This window comes from Terrapene carolina, unplaced genomic scaffold (genome assembly GCF_002925995.2).
Source record: "Terrapene carolina triunguis isolate 2854851 unplaced genomic scaffold, T_m_triunguis-2.0 Scaffold66, whole genome shotgun sequence".
Lineage (NCBI taxonomy): Eukaryota > Metazoa > Chordata > Testudines > Emydidae > Terrapene > Terrapene triunguis.
Window position 1 is genome coordinate 16,554,672 of NW_020664417.1, and position 19,828 is coordinate 16,574,499.

Genomic DNA, 19,828 nt, shown 5'->3' on the forward strand with positions numbered 1-19,828 from the left:
AGGCTGGGAATAGTACATTTGATGCTATAATTGGTCTCTGAATCCTCATGGAGAAGCTCAGAGAAAAGAGGCAGCAACTGAGTATGGTATTGTGGACTTGGAGAAGGTGTACAATCACACACCAAGAGAAGTAGTTTGGTGGAGTTTTGTGATGGAGGTGTGTGCCAGAAGCATATGTCCATCTTGTCCGGGATATGTATGATGGAGTGAAATTCCATGCAATCAAATTTCAAATCCTTTCTCAGAAATATAGGCTGCTACAGCTTTTCAGTGAAATCACTGTAAGAATTTAAAATTAGCCAAACAATGCATTTTTCCCTAATTTTGTTCTTGGAAATGCTTGAACCATTTTTGATGGAACTGTTGGGATTTTGTGGTTCCCAATGAGTCAGATTCTGGGCCGAATCAAGGGTCTTCGATTCAATTTGATTTGATTCAGTTCAACAAGGCTTTATTCAGTGTGCACAAAGGGAGAGCCCCGGTACAAAAATCAGACAGAGTCCCTCCAGCAAAGAGCCCCTCCCATCGTTATTTTATAGCACATGGCAGTTACGTAACAAGTTACATAACACAAACCTCTAACCAATCATATGTAACCTTTCCATATATAGATTTGTTCATCACATGCTTATACTTCTCCACTCCACATGTTGAGCTCACCCCACTTCTCTTGGGCTTTTCTAGAATGTTCCTAGGGTGGTGAGCCACAGCATGCTTCTTTATGCATAAGTACCTTGTAAATCATATTTTGTTTAAAATGAACACAAGCATGCCCTTTAGAACTTAAAAAAAAAATCAGTCAGCCTGAGGCAGTCACTTAGCATGGAAATTTTCAGTCCAAATGGTTAAAATTTGGCCAAGTTATAAGCAATGGACAACAGGATCTTACAATAGAAAGGGTTAGGCAACTTTAACTATAGCCATCACTTTCTTTGGGTCTGCTTCCATTGAATTCAATGGCAAAAGCCCCATTGGGGACCCAATAGTATTCCCTTCAAACCAAAGAGTAGCACTGGTAAAGTGCTTTAATCAGTAGTTTGGTAAGTGATATAATGGAATTATAAAGTAATTTGTTTGCTAGATTTGTTGTAGCTATTTATATTGAAAATAAAATAAAAGTATTAATTATATAAATATTTATTTTACAGAAAGCTTTAGGTCTCAGAGTATTGGGTACTTTGCTTTTGTAGATATTATGGTTAAGAAAGATTTATTAAGACATTGGATTATTTGTTTTTGGTTGTAACATATCTAGCCAACAGAAAAAGTTCTTCTCAAAAAGTACATGGGAAAACTATGCTATCTGGCCTCAGGCCATAGAAAGAAAGTGATGAATTACTAGACTGGGTCGTTCTGCCCTTGTGGTAGATTGGGCAAACTTCCCCCACTCCTCTATGTCCAGTTTCAATTTATTAAGTGCCCCTTCTCCAAGTGCAGCATGCTCTGCAGGTGTGCTTAATTGGCACTGCCTCAGTGCAGGGATGCTTGTTAGGCTTGCTGTCAGTGGGATGGGGGCCTTTCCCATCACACCCTGTTAGCAGCAGTTTTGTCTTTGTGATTAAGCCTAACCATAAAAAACAGCTGGTACAAGTTAAAGGGACTCTCTCAGGCAGAGCTGTAACTAAGCATTTTAGCGCTAGGGCAAGTAAGCCTATTTGTGCCCCCTACCAATTTTTTCATCATTTTTCTGCCGCATTCAGAGATGACACATAACTGTTGCTAGTGGGGGGGGGGCGCGCACAATTTAAAGGTTCGGGGGGGCATGTGACTGCGCCATAGCGGTTTTCAAACTGTTGGGCATGCCCCCTTGGGGGGGAGCGCCACTTCCATCCCCTGACTCACCTCAGTGACCCAATGTGCCCCCCCCACACACATACACACGTCATCTTTGTCCCTGTTTTTCCACCCCTGTGACTTTGCGCCCTGGGTAGCTGCCTTGCTCGCTCCACTGTGGTTACAGTTCTGGTCTCAGGTGAAATGTTTTCCATATTTTACTTTTTGTAAAATGGACTTTTACAGAATTTAATTAGAAATATTTCATAAATGTTGTTTAAATTAAAATGGCAACAGATTTTTTTAAACAAATAAACATTCTCCCAAACACTTGTGCAAGTGCACCAGAACCCAAGAGTGCAAAAACCAAAAGCTGACTCTAAAACAGAAACAAAATTTACTAGTTTACTTTCATTGTTTTAGCTGAGACAAATGTAATATAAAAGGGAATGGACTGTTAAGAGGACAGTAGGAGATACTGGCTGGGCAGCTGTCATATTGCCACCCCACTATCAGGGGCGGCTCCAGGCACCAGCGCACCAAGCGCGTGCCTGAGGCGACAAGCCGCAGGAGGTGGCCTGCCGGTCGCTGTGAGGGTGGCAGTCAGGCGGCCTTTGGCGGCGTGCCTGCGGGAGGTCTGCCGGTCCCGCAGCTTCGGCAGCAATTCGGCGGCGGGGACGCCGATGGCGCGACACTGGTGGACCTCCCGCAGGCATGCCGCCGAATCCGCGTTACCAGCGGACCTCCCGCAGGCACGCCGCCGAAGGCCGCCTGACCGCTATGCTTGGGGCGACAAAATACATAGAGCCACCCCTGTCCACTGCAGAAGCACTGCTTAAATAAAGCTGGTGGAAAAAATGATGGGTAGCTTCTTAAGAACTAACTGACCTTCCTGCCATGTTATGATAATTACTTAATTTACTTTGTTTTTAGCTTCTTTCATAATATAGTGATTACAGTAAGAGTTTTCCTACATCTGCATTGTACATTTGTCTGTGCAGGGGGCAAGTGTGTGTGTGTACGTATGCATGCACAAAAAGCAAAGTCTCATTATTGTTAGGGCAACACTCCTACCATTGCATCAAGCATGGAACTCTATTGACATTAATGGTACTAGTACTGCTCCTTTTCTAACTTAGCTTCAGTCTCTCTTGTGACTTGTCATTATGAATCACAAAAAGTGACTCCACCAAAACACCCCTTTCCCCCCAAAAATCCCAAAACATACTTTAGCATTCAAAGATGACAGAAGCAAGATGGGTCTCCGGCACTGAGCAGATAAATGCAACCTTTTAAAAGTCCATGTCTTGTTTTTCCAACATTTGGAAGATATAAAGATGACTTACAAAATTTCAGCAACTTTAACTATATGTGCTGAGTGCCCCCAATAGTTGTAATGTTCTGAATGCCTTTCAGCCCAACATTAAACCTACTGGGTTTTTTTTCACCTCTAGGTCCTCAAAAGAACTTTTCTGATGTAGCTAATCTGCTTCTGATTTGAGTGATGTCCCAGCAGGCACCATGCTGGTGATGGCCTGGCCACCATGGAACTCTATTGGAGCACGGCACTGGCTAGGGTCTCAGGTAAGTCACATTTGTTACAAAGGTTTAAGCATATTTTATGTTCCAAATGGTGTAAAATAATTAGGAGAAATAATTCAACAATTCCAACCCTACACTTCTGTGCTACTGTAAGTTCAAAACTTTAAATTAACCCTGATTTTTTAGATGACAAAATTGGTTTTCTTGTGTTTTTTCACTCCCTATTACCCATTCTTACCAGAATTATTCAAAGAATGCTGAAGGTTCTTAGTTTATTTAATTGTTATTAATGTTCTTTATTTAGCACAGCAACGTCTAGTATCAGTTTTATTTCTTTCTCGTTCACAGGTTTGTTATTTAATAACCCTCATGATCATTACATTGCTTACCCTAGGCCAAAGGGTATTTGATGGAGGGAAAACAGCAGCTGAAGTTATTGCTGCTGTTTTGCTTGTGTCCTGTATGGACATATAGTGCTGTGCATTTATTTCAGAATGATGCAGTATGAGTTTGAACTTTCAGAAGTGACACAATTTCTATTGTGCATGTGCAAAAGTGGCGATTTTACATGGTTTATAACTTGGTAAAATCTGGATGGATTTTCATGGGGACAGTGAATGGCTGACCTCAGAACTATTCCTTTCTCAAACTTCAAGTTCCTATTTCAAACCACTGAGGTGCTAAAGCTGTTCAAAAGATGGTGGGAATTTTATTTTTTAACATAGCCAAAACTTGCTCTTTTTCATTGACCTCTTTCTTGAAAACGGTGGCACTGTTTTTGATTAATCCTCCCTCTGCTTCCTGCCCTCCCCCAAAAAATCAACTTGAGGCAGTCTGCAACCATGGAAAACTTCATCCTGAAAGGTTAACATTTGTCAAAGTTATAAACAATTGAAAATAGGGTGATCATGGAAATGGTTAGGCAACCTTATAACAGACATCATGATTACTCTGTGTGCAACATCTCTCAGCAATGGTCTGAAGCAATACAGTTTCCAAGCAAACTATGGAAAGTTGGACATTGTCAATATTTGGAGGAGAGACTTCCAAGGAAAATCAGAGTGATGCAAATACACCTCTACCCCGATATAACACGACCCGATATAACACAAATTCGAATAGAACGCGGTAAAGCAGTGCTCCGGGGGGGCGGGGCTGCGCACTCCAGCGGATCAAAGCAAGTTCGATATAATGCAGTTTCACCTATAACGCTGTAAGATTTTTTTTGGCTCCCGAGGACAGCATTATATCGGGGTAGAGGTGTAGTTAGTGATTCAGCAGTTGATTTTTTTTCTCTTTGACTGTTCTGATCCAGAGACCAAGTATATTATTAAACTGCACAGTGCTATGAAAAGTACTTGTTTTATGTTGCAATAGTAAAATCTGCTTGCCCCACTTTTGGGTTTTCATGATACTTTTTGCAGAAGTAGAACTATTAGCCTTAATGTCCTGGCCAAACTCCTGTTTACATAATTACATTCTGCCTCCCACATGGGCCAGTTAAGCCAGTTTTTCAGCAGCCAGAGAAGGGACCAAAGATTTGGCTGTTTCCTTCAATTCATATCCCTAAATTGCTGTGTGACAATGCTGTGTGTTATTACCAGTTGAATTTTTCCCTAGAGATAGCTACCTTTCAATGGTGAGATGATTTCAGCATCTCCTACCTCCCTCTAAGAGGTATTGTGGAATATAATTAATGGTTGTAAAATTCTTCCACAGACTTTTTGACTAAAGGTACTAAATAAATGTAAAATAATATATTTAATAGACTTTATCTTTGAACCTGCAAGTCTGATCATTTTGTTTCTCACAAAAAGAGACTTTCTTCCATTATCCTTTTTCACATAGTTAAAGATATTTTTCCCCTTCTGTCTCCTATCCTTGCTGGAACTCTGATTTAGTATACTGTCATAATTATGCTTGTTCTAGAATTTTCTGACAGACTATAGATGATTTTAAACCTTCCAGGATAGAACTTTCTGGTGTTACTGAATAGTTATAAATCTAAAGCGGTCTGAAATATACTGTGAACTCCAATTTGCATCGTGACATTAATGCAATCACGGGGGAGATGACCAAAATATATTTGGAAATTAATATGACTGAATCATATTAATCCTCAACAGTACTTTCCACCTCATTTACAGTTGTCTTGCTGATAAGATTGTCAACTTAATTTGATTGCTATGGTCTAGCATTTTGTATAATTCCTTACTCATTTCTTGATTTAGAGTAAGTAGTTCAGATTGACCTATATCAGGAAAATAAATTAGTAATATTTTTGGATTCTATTACCATGTTAACTAAAAGTCAACTGTACCCCGCCCTCGTTCCCTAACCATCACTCCTCTGTCCCTTCCTGTATGGAAGACTACAGGATCATAATGATGGTTAAGGAAGAAATGGTTGGTGTAAATTCAGAGCCTATTTTGGCCCTGTGACTATTAAAAGGGTTTGATAGTTTGACAAGTGAGGATTGCAGAAGACCGCTAATTGGTATATTGATGAGATATGTTTGATATAGAGCTTGATAGATTGGTCGTCTTTATCTAGCAAAAACGAGGAGAGCTGCTGGGTTGCCGTGGGCTTTGCTCTATGGAGAGAAACTGGAATTGTTGCTGCCTTGGAACTGGGATTGCTGTTAAATAATCTCTGGGTTCTCAGGGAAGTTTATGGCCTCAGGTGATTTCTTAACACTTCTTTATGGGAGAGAAAGGTTAGTGAATTGTTTCACATGTTGCATGCCTTAGATGACACCCTACTGTAGGAGCCTTAAAAGCTTGAAAAAACGTATCATACATTTATCCAGAAGGGAGAATATAGTGCTAGAGATTAGCAAACAAGATTCAAATGGCAAATGTCCTACTTTTAAAAATAAATGGGGCTGGCTGATCCAGTAAATGAGTGATAGTGTTCTGCCCTGGGCTTTGTAAGTTAATGTGTATTCTTAAGATGATGTAAGGGAGAAAGGATTAATTATAAGAAAGTTCCTTTTTTCAAACAGTTCATTTAAAAAGTGAATTGCAACATTGGATGTGCAGTAATCTTGCAACAATGAGGACATGTTAATCCTTTATATAATTCTGTTCTGTATGCCATGTGAGCAATCTATTCTTCTTCTAGTATTTACATACAATACACTTCATTACTTGCTAGAAATTACTGCTCATTCACAAGATATATACCCACCTTTGCTGCAGCCTGGAATTTGTTTAAATGCGCCCTTTAGAGATTTGCACCTGTCTGAGAAATCTGGACATACAATTTTGCACACATTCATGCTATAATTGCATATCCCCACAGTTGTTCTCACTATTTCAGATGTTTTCTCTCTGTGTGCTTGTTTGGTGTGGTTTCTTTAAACAGTCTGGACCCTCGCACTGCTGAGAAGGTGCTTATCTATGTAATTAAGAGCACAGTTGCTAGTATTAGACCTGGCATTAAATGGAGAATGAGATAAAGGGCTGTGTCAGGCTGCTGTCAGATATCAGCATGTCTGGTTGTGAGTTACTGATTCTCTTCTTTTCTCTCTTATTTAAAATATTAAGTCCATTTAAAAATAGATATACAGTTCTAACATAGCTACTATTAGCATTATTCCCTGGACAGATATATTCATAGATCAGTTATTAGCTAATCCCACAAATCAGACAAACAAAACAGAAAAATATTTGAAGTAAATTGTCCCTTTTAAGATGAAGGATGGAATTTTCAAAAGCACTTAAGTGACTTAAGAACGCAAGTCCCATTAAAATCACCCAAAACCTTTAAAAACAGGCTAACAAATAGTATTGTTGTATTTTATATTAATCTTATATTATTTGTGTTGTGGTAGGGCTTATGTGCTGCAGAGATAAGGGCTCACTTGTACTAACACACAACAGAAACATGCTCACTGCCCCCCAAAAACTTATTACTTTCACATTTTAATTCCACTCCCTGAATATAATTTATAAATGGTATCAACTTTTTTTTAAAACAATGTTTTGAAAAATATGCTATATTTAATGATGGAGGCCTTGGTTGTGACACTACACTTCAGGCTGAGTTCCATTTCACACTGAACGTTGCGATTCACATCTTTTACAAATGGAAAATATTTTGTAACCTCCCCAGACTTACAGCACTTTCTCTTTGAGATAAAGAATGAATGAATTTTCAAGATTTTATAAGTAATTAAGGTGAAAGCCCATGCTATTGTACAGGTGTAATTCATACAGTTTAAAAAAACCCCAAAATGTCTGAATACTTAAAGTGGACAGTAGCAGACCACAAATCTCGGTGATAAATAAACATGGTGATATTTTAAACAAAAAGAGCTCTGAACATGCTTGTAACTGTTTCCATTGCTTCACCCTGACTCAGGGTATGTCTACACTACGAAATTAGGTCGAATTTATAGAAGCCGGTTTTATAGATATCGGTTTTATACAGTCGATTGTCTGTGTCCCCACATAAAATGCTCTAAGTGCATGAAGTCGGCGAACCGCGTCCACAGTACCGAGGCTAGCGTCGACTTCCGGAGCGTTGCACTGTGGATAGCTATCCCACAGTTCCCGCAGTCTCCGCCGCCCATTGGAATTCTGGGTTGAGATCTCAATGCCTGATGATGCAAAACAGTGTCGCGGGGGGTTCTGGGTACATGTCGTCAGGTCCCTCCCCCTCCGTCAGAGCAACAGCAGATAATCGATTCGCGCCTTTTTACCTGGGTTACCTGTGCAGACAACATACCACGGCAAGCATGGAGCCCGCTCAGCTCAGCTCACTGTCACCATATGTCATCTGGGTGCCGGCAGACGTGGTACTGCATTGCTACACAGCAGCAGCTAATTACCTTTTGGCAGTAGAGGGTGTATTACGACTGGTATCCATCGTCGTCGTACTCCAGTTCAATCAGAGGCACCTGGGCAGACATGCTTTGTCTCCTGGAGACTCAGTCCTGCCGGCAGTCCTATTGAACCGTCTTGACGATGATGGCTAGCAGTCTTAGTACAGTATCTTCTGCCAGGCACCCAGAAGATGCCAAGGGCTATCACTCATGCTGCACCATCTGCTGACAGCTTAAGATGTAAAAAATAGATGTATTCATTTGCTTCCCCCTCCCTCCGTGAAATCAACGGACTGCTAAACCCAGGGTTTTGAGTTCACTCTTTGGGGGGGCCATTCTGTGTGACAGTTGTTTGTGTTTCTCCCTGATGCACAGCCACCTTTGTTGATTTTAATTCCCGGTACCTGTACGCCATGTCGTCACTCGCCCCTCCCTCCCTCCGTCAGTTTCGCACCTTTTTTCAGCCCAGACGCCATAGCACTGGGATCATGGAGCCCGCTCAGATCACCGCGGCAATTATGAGCACTATGAACACCACGCGCATTGTCCTGGAGTATATGCAGAGCCAGGACATGTCAAAGCAAAACCAGGACCAGCTGAGGAGGCGATTGCAGCGCGGCGACGAGAGTAATGAGGAAATTGACATGGACATAGACCTCTCACAAAGTACGGGCCCCAGCAATGTGCAAATCATGGTGTTAATGGGGCAGGTTCATGGCATGGAACGCCGATTCTGGGCCCGGGAAACAAGCACAGACTGGTGGGACCGCATCGTGTTGCAGGTGTGGGACGATTCCCAGTGTCTGCGAAACTTTTGCATGCGTAAGGGCACTTTCATGAAACTTTGTGACTTGCTTTCCCCTGCCCTGAAGCACCAGAATACCAGGATGAGAGCAGCCCTCACAGTTGAGAAGCGAGCGGCGATAGCCCTGTGGAAGCTTGCAACGCCAGACAGCTACCGGTCAGTCGGGAATCAATTTGGAGTGGGCATATCTACTGTGGGGGCTGCTGTGATCCAAGTTGCCAGGGCAATCAAAGACCTAGTGATATCAAGGGTAGTGACTCTGGGAAACGTGCAGGCCATAGTGGATGGCTTTGCTGCAATGGGATTCCCAAACTGTGGTGGGGCAATAGATGGAACCCATATCCCTATCTTGTCACCAGAGCACCAAGCCACCAAGTACATAAACCGCAAGGGGTACTTTTCAATGCTGCTGCAAGCCCTGGTGGATCACAAGGGACGTTTCACCAACATCAATGTGGGATGGCCGGGAAAGGTACATGATGCTCGCGTCTTCAGGCACTCTGCTCTGTTTCGAAAGCTGGAGGAAGGGACTTTCTTCCCGGACCAGAAGATAGGCATTTCAACATCCCCAATGGTTATCGTGATCCTTGGGAACCCAGCCTACCCCTTAATGCCATGGCTCATGAAGCTGTACACAGGCAGGCTGGACAGTAGTCAGGACCTGTTCAACTATAGGCTGAGCAAGTGCCGAATGGTGGTGGAATGTGGATTTGGACATTTAAAAGCGCGCTGGCGCAGCTTACTGACTCGCTCAGACCTCAGCGAAAAGAATATCCCCATTGTTATTGCTGCTTGCTGTGCGCTCCACAATATCTGTGAGAGTAAGGGGGAGACATTTATGGCGGGGTGAGAGGTTGAGGCAAATCGCCTGGCCGCTGATTATGCACAGCCAGACACCAGGGCGGTTAGAAGAGCACAGCAGGGCGCGGTGCGCATCAGAGAAGCTTTGAAAACGAGTTTTGTGACTGGCCAGGCTATGGTGTGAAACCTCTGTTTGTTTCTTCTTGATGAACCCTCCGCCCGGTTCATTCTACTTCCCTGTAAACTAACCACCCTCCCCTCCCCCCTTCGAGCACCGCTTGCAAAGGCAATAAAGTCACTGTTACTTCTCCTTCATGCATTCTTTATTAATTCATCACACAACTAGGGGGATAATTGCCAAGGTAGCCCGGGAGGGGTGGGGGAGGAGGGAAGGACAAGGACACACTGCAGTTTAAAACTTTAACACTTATTGAAGGCCAGCCTTCCGATGCTCGGGCAATCATCTGGGGTGGAATGACTGGGTGGCCGGAGGCCCCCCCCCCACCGTGTTCTTGGGCGTCTGGGTGAGGCGGCAATGGGACTTGGGGAGGAGGGCTGTTGGTTACACAGGGGCTGTAGCGGCGGTCTCTGCTCCTGCTGCCTTTCCTGCAGCTCAACCATACGCTGGAGCATATCAGTTTGATGCTCCAGCAGCTGGAGCATTGACTCTTGCCTTCTGTCTGCAAGCTGACGCCACCTATCATCTTCAGCCCGCCACTTGTTCTGTTCAGCCCACAATTCATCCCGCCACCTCACCTCTTGTTCAAATTGTGCTTTTCTGCACTCTGACATTGACTGCCTCCACGCATTCTGCTGTGCTCTTTCAGTGTGGGAGGACATCTGGAGCTCCGAGAACATATCATCCCGAGTCCGCTGTTTTCTCCTTCTAATCTTCGCTAGCCTCTGCAGCTGGTGGAGGAGAAGGGAGAGGTGGTTAAGAGACACATTTTAGAGAACAATGGGTACACTCTTTCACATTAAATTTTGCTGTTCACATTACACAGCACACGTGCTTTCGTTACAAGGTCGCATTTTTCCTCTTATATTGAGGGCCTGCCGGTTTGGTGTGGGAGATCACTCACGCAGTGCCAGGCAACAGAATTCGGCTTGCAGGCAGCCATGGTAAGCCACAGTCTTTTGGCTTTTTTAAACCTTCATAACATATGGGAATGGTTTCAAACAGCAGCACCCTCATTTCCCATTGGGTTGGCCATTTAAAATGGGTTTGCAATGTAAAAGGAGGGGCTGGGGTTTCCGGGTTAACATGCAGCACAAACCCAACTACCTCCACCCCCCCCCCACACCCAATTCTCTGGGATGATCACTTCACCCCTCCCCCCCACCGCGTGGCTAACAGCGGGGAACATTTCTGTTCAGCCAAGCAGGAACGGGCACCTCTGAATGTCCCCTTAATAAAATCACCCCATTTCAACCAGGTGACAGTAAATGATATCACTCTCCTGAGGATAACAAAGAGCGATAAGGAATGGATGTTGTCTGCATGCCAGCAAACACCGGGACCATACGCTGCCATGCTTTGTTATGCAATGATTCCAGACTACGTGCTACTGGCCTGGCGTGGTAGTGTCCTACCATAGCGGACAGGATAAGGCAGCCTTCCCCAGAAACCTTTTGCAAAGGCTTTGGGAGTACATGAAGGAGAGCTTCCTGGAGGATTTCCGCTCCATCCCCATACACGTTAACAGACTTTTCCAGTAGCTGTACTGGCCGCGGTTGCCAGGGCAAATTAATCATTAAACACGCTTGCTTTTAAACCATGTGTAATATTTACAAAAGGTACACTCACCAAAGGTCCCTTGTGTGCCCTCAGGGTCTGGGAGCACGCCTTGGGTGAGTTCGGGGGTTACTGATTCCAAGTCCAGGGTGATAAACATATCCTGGCTGTTGGGGAAAACTGGTTTCTCCGCTTGCTGTGCGCTATCATCATCTTCCGCGTACCCCGAACCCACTTCCCGGTTGCGTGTTTCTCCATTGACGGAGAAAAAGCACACGGTTGGGGTAGTGGTGGCTGCACCCCCTAGAATGGCATGCAGCTCTGCGTAGAAGCGGCATGTTTGCGGCTCTGCCCCAGACCTTCCGTTTGCCTCTCTGGCTTTGTGGTAGGCTTGCCTTAGCTCCTCAAATTTTCACACGGCACTGCTGTGCGTCCCTGTTATGGCCTCTGTCCTTCATGGCCTTTGAGACCTTTTCTAATATTTTGCCATTTCGTTTACTGCTACCGAGTTCAGCTAGCACTGATTCGTCTCCCCATATGGCAAGCAGATCCCGTACCTCCTGTTCTGTCCATGCTGGAGCTCTTTTGCGATCCTGGGACTCCATCATGGTTACCTGTGCTGATGAGCTCTGCATGGTCACCTGTGCTCTCCACGCTGGGCAAACAGGAAATGAAATTCAAAAGTTCGCGGGGCTTTTCCTGTCTACCTGGTCAGTGCATCTGAGTTGAGAGTGCTGTCCAGAGCGGTCACAATGAAGCACTGTGGGATAGCTCCCGGAGGCCAATAACGTCGAATTCCGTCCACACTACCCCAAATCCGACCTGCAAAGGCCGATTTTAGCTCTAATCCCCTCGTCGGAGGTGGAGTAAAGAAACCGGTTTAAAGGGCCCTTTAAGTCGAAAGAAAGGGCTTCGTCGTGTGGACGTGTCCAGGCTTAATTCGATTTAACGCTGCTAAAGTCGACCTAAACTCGTAGTGTAGACCAGGCCTCAGACAATCTAGGCTTCAGAGTGACACACAGAGGGACATTCCTGGAATGTTGTTATATAAATCTGTCAGTTAGTTAGAGTTTAAACTTAATTAAACACTGGGTTCTTAAAGAAATTTATCATCTGCATCAGGGTTTTCTTGGTTTCAAATGATAGCAATAATAGAATAAAACAGACTCTTCAAACATTCCTGATAGCTAAAATTGATTAAAGTTTCATGTGTAGGTTATATTTAAAGAGATTAAGGTATAATTAAAGTTTACATTATTAACAATTTTTGTATCTACTTGTTATAAGCTACAGGCAGGGTCAGTTCAACAGCTCAGGTAACACGTAAGATGGACTACTGTGATATCAGAAGTAACTAAACCAATTACCATCCTTTCTCTAGAGCTAATTTTCATGCAACAATTCTATTGGTTGTAATGGCTCAAAGATACAAGGGAGACTGTACAGTTTACTTGGCCCAGCCGTCAATGCTCTTTAACAGTTCTGTAGCTGCATACTAATTTGAGCATCAGTGCTTGAAAGATGACTCCTCATTACTGTTCTGCCTCAGCTCTGCCATGCACCAAGGCAGCACTGCTGGGGAAACTGAACTAGAAGCATTGGGGGTTGGGGGAGACCTAGATTTGGCTCATCATTGCCCTTCCTGTCACACAGTTTCTGTCTCTGTAATATCACCCTCTAAACCAAAAAATCAATTGCAAATTAAAGGCCAGATTAACCACTACACTCCAGTTGCTTTGCACTGCTTTGAAGATGCAAAGCAGCTGTATATCCAGCTTAACTGGCCAGCAAGGTCTGACTGTTTTACTCTGGTGCATTTTACCCTTAAAAGTTAAAAATATTAAATAATATATTTAAGGTTGATACTACATATTTCAAACCATTAGAAATATAGCATGGTAGTTTCTCTTTGGGTTTCTTGTTTAGTATTAGTGTGAAATTTTTAATAAGCTGCAGCAAACCAAGGAACTCCCCAGACCAAAAACTGAGTTAAGATGAAGTTAAGGTTGAAAGCAAGCATCAATAATTTTAAAGGTAAAACTCATGACAAGAATGTTGTAATTAACTCAAGAGCAAGCATTATAAATGCAGAATTAAGATTACATGCAACAGAAATCCAAATGTGTCAGGAAATGCACATTAAAGTACTCACACAATCTTAACTCTGTCCTATAGTGATATCATGATGGGAACCAAATGGAAACAGCTAATGTGCTTTTAAAAGTCAGTTCAACCTAATCTGGGACCCCAGACACAAAATGCCACAATCATAATCATATGGCTATTGCATGGTATCAATATAAGACAGAGTTAAATTGTGTAACACTTGGTTTTAGGCTAACTGCAATCTCTTTGTAATGTTTTTACTCTTAAATTACTAATACATATTCTCAGTCTTAACTCTATTTTAATGTAGGCTTTTTTGTATGGGACTAAATTACTCTCACCAGGGATGCAATCTGAGTAAGGCTAGCCAACCATTCCACCTTATTTAGAGAACACTTCTTTTCCAGTATTAAAGTTATAATTTTTGTCACCATTAATCATATATACATCCAGGTTACATTCTTAAAGCCCCAGTTTAGAATTCAAAATTATCTTGACAAACTGGAGAAATGGTCTGAAATACATAGGATGAAATTCAATAAGGACAAATGTGAGTCCTACACTTCCAAAGGAATAATCAATTGCATAAATACAATACAGCCTTTGGATTTTGGGAGCAGATCCTGGCCTAAGAATTTGGTCAGCAGTGTTTCTAGGAACATATGGTAAGGGACTTCACCTTGAACCAAGTCTAGTTTGTTAAGTTTTGATACTAAGATGTTTTTTATCTTTATTTCTCTTGTAACCATTTCTGACTTTAATGCCTTATACTTGTACTCCCTTAAAACCTCTCTCCTTGGAGGTAAATAAACTTGTTTTATTCTTTAATCAAAACTAATCCAGTGTTGTGAACTGTGTGGGTAACTCCATGTAGGGTGGCAAACTGTTGTATATTGACCCCTCTAGAGGGGCAACAGACCTAATATATGTTGACTGTCCAGGAGAGGACTGGACAGCGCAGAACACACATTTTGGGGAAAATCCAGGACTAGGAGTGTGTTGGGGTCATTCTGTAAGTGGAAACCAAGGCTGGTGGAAGCCAGAGTGTGACTGATATATGGCTTACAGGCTACAGCTATACAAAAACATTCAAGGCAGTAGTAGAATGCTGTTTGGTGGTTTGTGAGGGACCCACGTGGGAGTTACAGCAGCAGAGCATTGTGAGGCACCCAAATGTGCAGGACTGGGGTGACAGCCCCTCACTGGTCTGGGTTGTACCCCTGAATGTCAGAGGTATCTATGCCCTGTAACAAAGATTCGTACAAGAAAAATAGTTTACCCGAGGGATAGCATAGTGACACAGCTCTTAATCACTTTTCACAGGCTTATACAGAAAAAGACTGGGAGCAGTTAAGGTTTCAAATAACCGGTGCAGAACCAAATTGATTTTTCTCTGCACTTACAGCACATCTGCAGGGGAGATAAAGCAGAATCTAAGAGTGAGAAATTGCTTGATTTTGGTCCAGACATTCTGTAGTATAGCTGCTCAGTCACCGCCCCCAACACAGCTCACAATTCCCTTTCGATCCTGCAGCACTTCTGGTGGCACCATCCTGGTCAATAACTTCATAGCATACCTCACTGCCCTTTGCCTTTTTGAGAAAGGCCATTCTCTGCCACCTGGTCATGTGCTTCAACATCCTAGAGAGTCAGGGCAGTCCAAAGGGAATGGAGAGAGGTTTAGTATCCAGCTTGCCCGTAGAGACCTCCCACCCCCTGCTAAGCTCTCCAACTCCACACAAGTTCCTCCAAGGCACAGCCTAAATTGAAAAGCCAAGCCAGGAACATAATTCCCAATACTCCACTGCCTCCAAAGCACAACTGCACATTCAAACAGCTTATACTGCACGCCCTTGAAATCCCAGTCTAGACTAGGGTTGCCAACTTTGGTTAAATAAATTCCTGGAGATTTCATTACATGACAATCTTTAATTAAAGATCAATCTTTAATTTCTGGGGATCCAGAACAATCTTGGAGGGTTGGCAACCCTAATCTAGACCTCCACATGCACACACAACTTACCATCTCTGAGGTCTCCCCCAAGACTGGGAAGAATCTCAGGAAGGGGAAATCAGAAATACACGTTAAAAATGCTATCAGAGCCTCTTTGGAATAGAAGCAATAACTGTTTGGTTTTTTCCCCTACTTCTCCGGTCATGGCACCCATAGTGGCCAGACCATCAAGGACAGGGCCTTGTCAATAGCTGTGTGGTGGACTAACTTGAGGGGGAAGAAATAGAGAACTCAGGATGAAATGTTCTCAGACCTCATTGCAGACTCCTCAGAAACTATGGAAAACTACAGAGAGCTGGAGGTTGTTTTTGAAGTCGGAGATGGAAAAAGACAGGAAGCTACCCAGAGAAAACATTGAAGTGGCCAGGGACAGCGTCGCCATGGCAAAAAACACTAGAGACAGACCGGGAGATGATTCAGAGGCAACCCCTGCAGGCAATACAGAAGCAGAACGCTCTGCTGAAGTGCATATTGTTTGTGGGCACGCTGATAATCTAGTGCCCTCAGCCAGGACCTACCCATGTTCTGCAGCTCCTGGACAATACAGGGTACTGGGAACACCAGCATATGTTTCCCACTGTGCTCCCACAGCCATGTTCCCAGAGGCCAGGGCCCCAGCTCAGGGCAGCAAGAATAATTGCATATGGGACCCCGGCTCTTTTGAGTCATCTAATGCCCCTGATAATTTTGAGCCCTGACACTCAGCACCAAAAGACAGATGGACAAGAAGAGACAGAGGGCAAGACGTATAATCACCTGTGACCTGGAGTCCCCCCATTGTTGTGTGCTGCCCTCCACTGCACTGTTTCACTTTAAAACTGTGTTTCATTTTTGTTTTAATTAAAGGTTTATTGCTAGCTGTTATATAAGAAATTGTTGTAATGGGTTATTATTAAACAATTCATAAAAAAAATCTGCAATGTGGTACACATTCTGGTACACAGAAACTACTATGAATTTTACATGTCACAGGTTTTTACAAAAAAGAGACTGCAGTGTTCACAATCTATCCCCTGCCTCCACCACCTGGGATAGCAGCTGGATGTTCGGCTGAACATTTTCAGGCCTCAGACTCAAAATAAGAGCAATAGGCATTCCTGACAGTATTGGCCTGGCTGGCTCCATTTTCTAGTTGACACCTTACTGGCTGCTCAAACCAAGCAAGTCTCTGCATCTCAGCCTCCCACCCTTCGTTAAAGCTTTCTCCGTTACTCTCACAAATGTTGTGCAAAATAGAACATGCAGCTATAATCTTAGGTGAGCTCTTTTTATGTAGCTTCCAACCTAGTCCATAAACAGCCCCACGTGCCTTTCAGGTGACCAAATGCACATTTTACTGCCATTCTGCAACTACTCAGGTGATCCTTAAACTGTTCCTTCCCTCTGTCCAAATGCCCTGTGAATGGCTTCGTTAATCAGGGAATCAGAGGATAAACTGGGTCTCCTAGAATAACTGGCACAATCTCCACAACATTAATGTCCATAGTGATCCTGGAGACAGTCTCCTTTACTCATTAAAGTAAATACAGCTGAGTTCAGAAAGATCCCAGCTTTACATCCCAGTGCAATCCGGTGCAACACACATGCATGACAATGGCCCCAACTGTCAGTCTCTCTATGCCCGATTGGCTACAGACTAGTAATATTCGGGGTTGGCCAGCTTCCAGAGGGCAATGGTGACCTGCTTCTCAATGGGTACAGGCCACTGCATGTTGGTACTTTGTCACTGCAGCTCTGAGACTTGCATAGCACAGATCTAAAAAAAATTGCCTTCGCCATCCTCAAATTTAGTTATCCCAGGTCTGCAGGCTGATCCTTTCCCACCAGTTGACACTTGTTTCTGAACCCAGCAATGGCGCTGCACAGTGTGAAGCTGCTTCAGGAAGAGTTCATGTAGTAATAGTTACCTGGTGTCATCCTCATCTTCCTGTCTGCTGCTGAAGAAGCCGCTGCTGCAGCCACTTCATCCACTCGGTGGTGCAGCAGGCAAAGTCCAAAACCAAAGTCACTTGGCTCTGAGAGCTCACAAAGCACAAACAGCCTCTGTGTCTTCACAATTGCCAGCAATGTGGCGCAGAGCATTATTTACTCCTGGGGGAATTCTGTGCCAAAAAATTAAAAATTCTGTTCACAATATTTTCAAATTCTGCAAAATTCTGCATATTTTATTTGTCAAAATAACAATATAATCACACCAGTTTCAATTATTTTGATCATTTATTTCAAAATAAATGTCAGCAAGTATGTCTGTAGCAATATAGACAACAAAAAAGGTTCAGAAAATGTTTTTTGACAAATAGATTCCTTACTAGGCATATTAATACAGAGCTCTGAGTAATAATTAATTTAAACTACAATACAGAACCATATTTCCCACACTCCCCAGAAGCAGTGCAAAGGCTTGGGGGAGTCAGAGGTAACGGAGAAGCTGAGGGAGAGGGAAATAATTGCTGGGAAGGAGCCTGGGTGTGAACTTGGAGGGTTGTTGGGTATGGATGGGGAAAATATGGAACAGGTTTTTTGCAGGGGTGGGGAAGGACTGTTAGAGAGCTTCCCATATGCAGACCCTGGCTGACCCTAGCCTCTCCTAGTCAGTCAGACACATGTGCCCCTCCACTTCCACTCAGACACCCACTCTCCCCAACCCCATATGGCCCTGCACTCACTCTCCCTGTGCCCATGTGTCTCTGGGCCCCCACTCAGACACCCTCTGTAGCCCTGAACCCCTCCCCATGTGTCTCTGTTCCCCCACCCAGCCACTCCCCTCTCCCTCTGTGGCCCTGCACCCCTCCCCCGTAACCATGTGGCTCTGTGCCTCCCTCCCCCCCCGTGGCCCTCCACCTCCACTCCCATTCAGCCCTGCCCCATTCTGTCCTCCCCCACTAGCCCTAATGATCCCCCGTTTGATCCCCCAGCAGCCCAATGCTGTCAGTCTCCCCATAGTCCCTCTCTCCTGACCTGGCATGACAGGCACTGCGAAGAAGGCTCTCTCTCTTCCCTAGCTGGCTGGGAGCAGCTGCTGTGTTCTATCACCAAAGCACCCTCTGGTTCTGCAGCAACTTTTCAGCAGAAGCTTTTTTCTGTGCAAAAAATTAAAAATATGCACGGCTCATTAATTATGCACATGTGCAATGGCGCAGAATTCCCCTAGGAGTTGTAGAGGTGCGGACTCACCCCTGTGGCGCCTCCTGCTGGTGACTTCTGGGAATTAGCTCTTCCAGCATCCTGGAGCGCCCTCTGCAGGCCGGTGGTCCACCTGTCCTCTGGCCCCCTTGTCCCACCCTGTACCCCAGTGCCCTTTTACCTGGGGTGCTGCCCCCTGGCAGTAACCCCTCAGTCTTAGGGTCTCCCCTCCCCAGGGAACCCCCACCCACTATTCCCACCTCGCCTCAGTATAAGGCTACTGCCAGTCATTGTCTAGCCCCATGCACTAGGGCAGACTGCAGTATCAGCCACTCATCATAGGCAAGGTTGGGTTTGGACTGGCTGCCTTTACTCACCCTCAGACTACCCCTCTGCAAGCCCAATACCTAGGTGGGCCTAGAACTAGGCCCTGCAGCCTGGGGAGTTGCTGGCCTAGGGCTTCCCAGCTCCTAAGGCCTTTCCCCAGCCCTGCCTCATTCTAGGTCCCCTGGGTGAGTTCCCAAGCAGCCAGGCCTGTCTCCCTCTCCAGTCAGAGAGAGGCTCCTGACTCCTAGCCTTTTATATAGGGCCAGCTAAGGCCTGATTGGGGCGTGGCCCAGCTGCAGCCACTTCCCCCAATCAGCCAGGGTTTTGCTCCCTTTCACATCCCCAGCCCTCTGCAGGGCTTTTCCAACCCCTTCAGGGCTGGAGTGGGTGTTCACCCCGCTACAGAGTAATTATTGGGTACATGCTGGCTGTCAGCAGTTTGAAAATGGCGCTAGCCTGCCCTGAAAGAGAGGAATCATGGGACAGAGAGAGTGGAATCATGGGAGTTTTTGAATTTGACCCCACTCCCAGAATTCCACTGGCTTCCACCTGCCTTCTGCTAGGCATCCCACATAGGGTGACCAGACAGCAAATGTGAAAAATTGGGATGGGGTGGGGGGTAATAGGAGCCTATATAAGAAAAAGTCCCAAAAATTGGGACTGTCTCTATAAAATCAGAACATCTGGTCACTCTAATTCCACAATATTCAGTGAGAAAAATCCCAGAATGCACATATCTCAGCAGCAAAGCAAAGGACCATGGGATATGCTCGC

The 19,828-nt window shown here is 44.5% G+C and overlaps 1 protein-coding gene and 1 long non-coding RNA gene across 2 annotated transcripts in view; one reads left to right on the forward strand and one right to left on the reverse strand.

Moving 5' to 3' along the window:
• Window positions 1–19,828, forward strand: part of IL15 (interleukin 15) — an 80,921-nt gene that overhangs the window by 22,169 nt on the left and 38,924 nt on the right. Inside the window, exon 2 of the mRNA XM_029910603.1 lies at window positions 3,228–3,357. Coding sequence (XP_029766463.1) covers window positions 3,295–3,357 — 63 coding nt within the window. The 5' untranslated portion in view covers window positions 3,228–3,294. The remainder of the gene's footprint in view (window positions 1–3,227; window positions 3,358–19,828) is intronic.
• The window catches only part of LOC115271152, a 10,554-nt gene continuing 9,294 nt past the window's right edge, over window positions 18,569–19,828 (reverse strand). The window contains exon 3 of the long non-coding RNA XR_003899760.1: window positions 18,569–18,684. This is a non-coding gene — a long non-coding RNA (uncharacterized LOC115271152). The remainder of the gene's footprint in view (window positions 18,685–19,828) is intronic.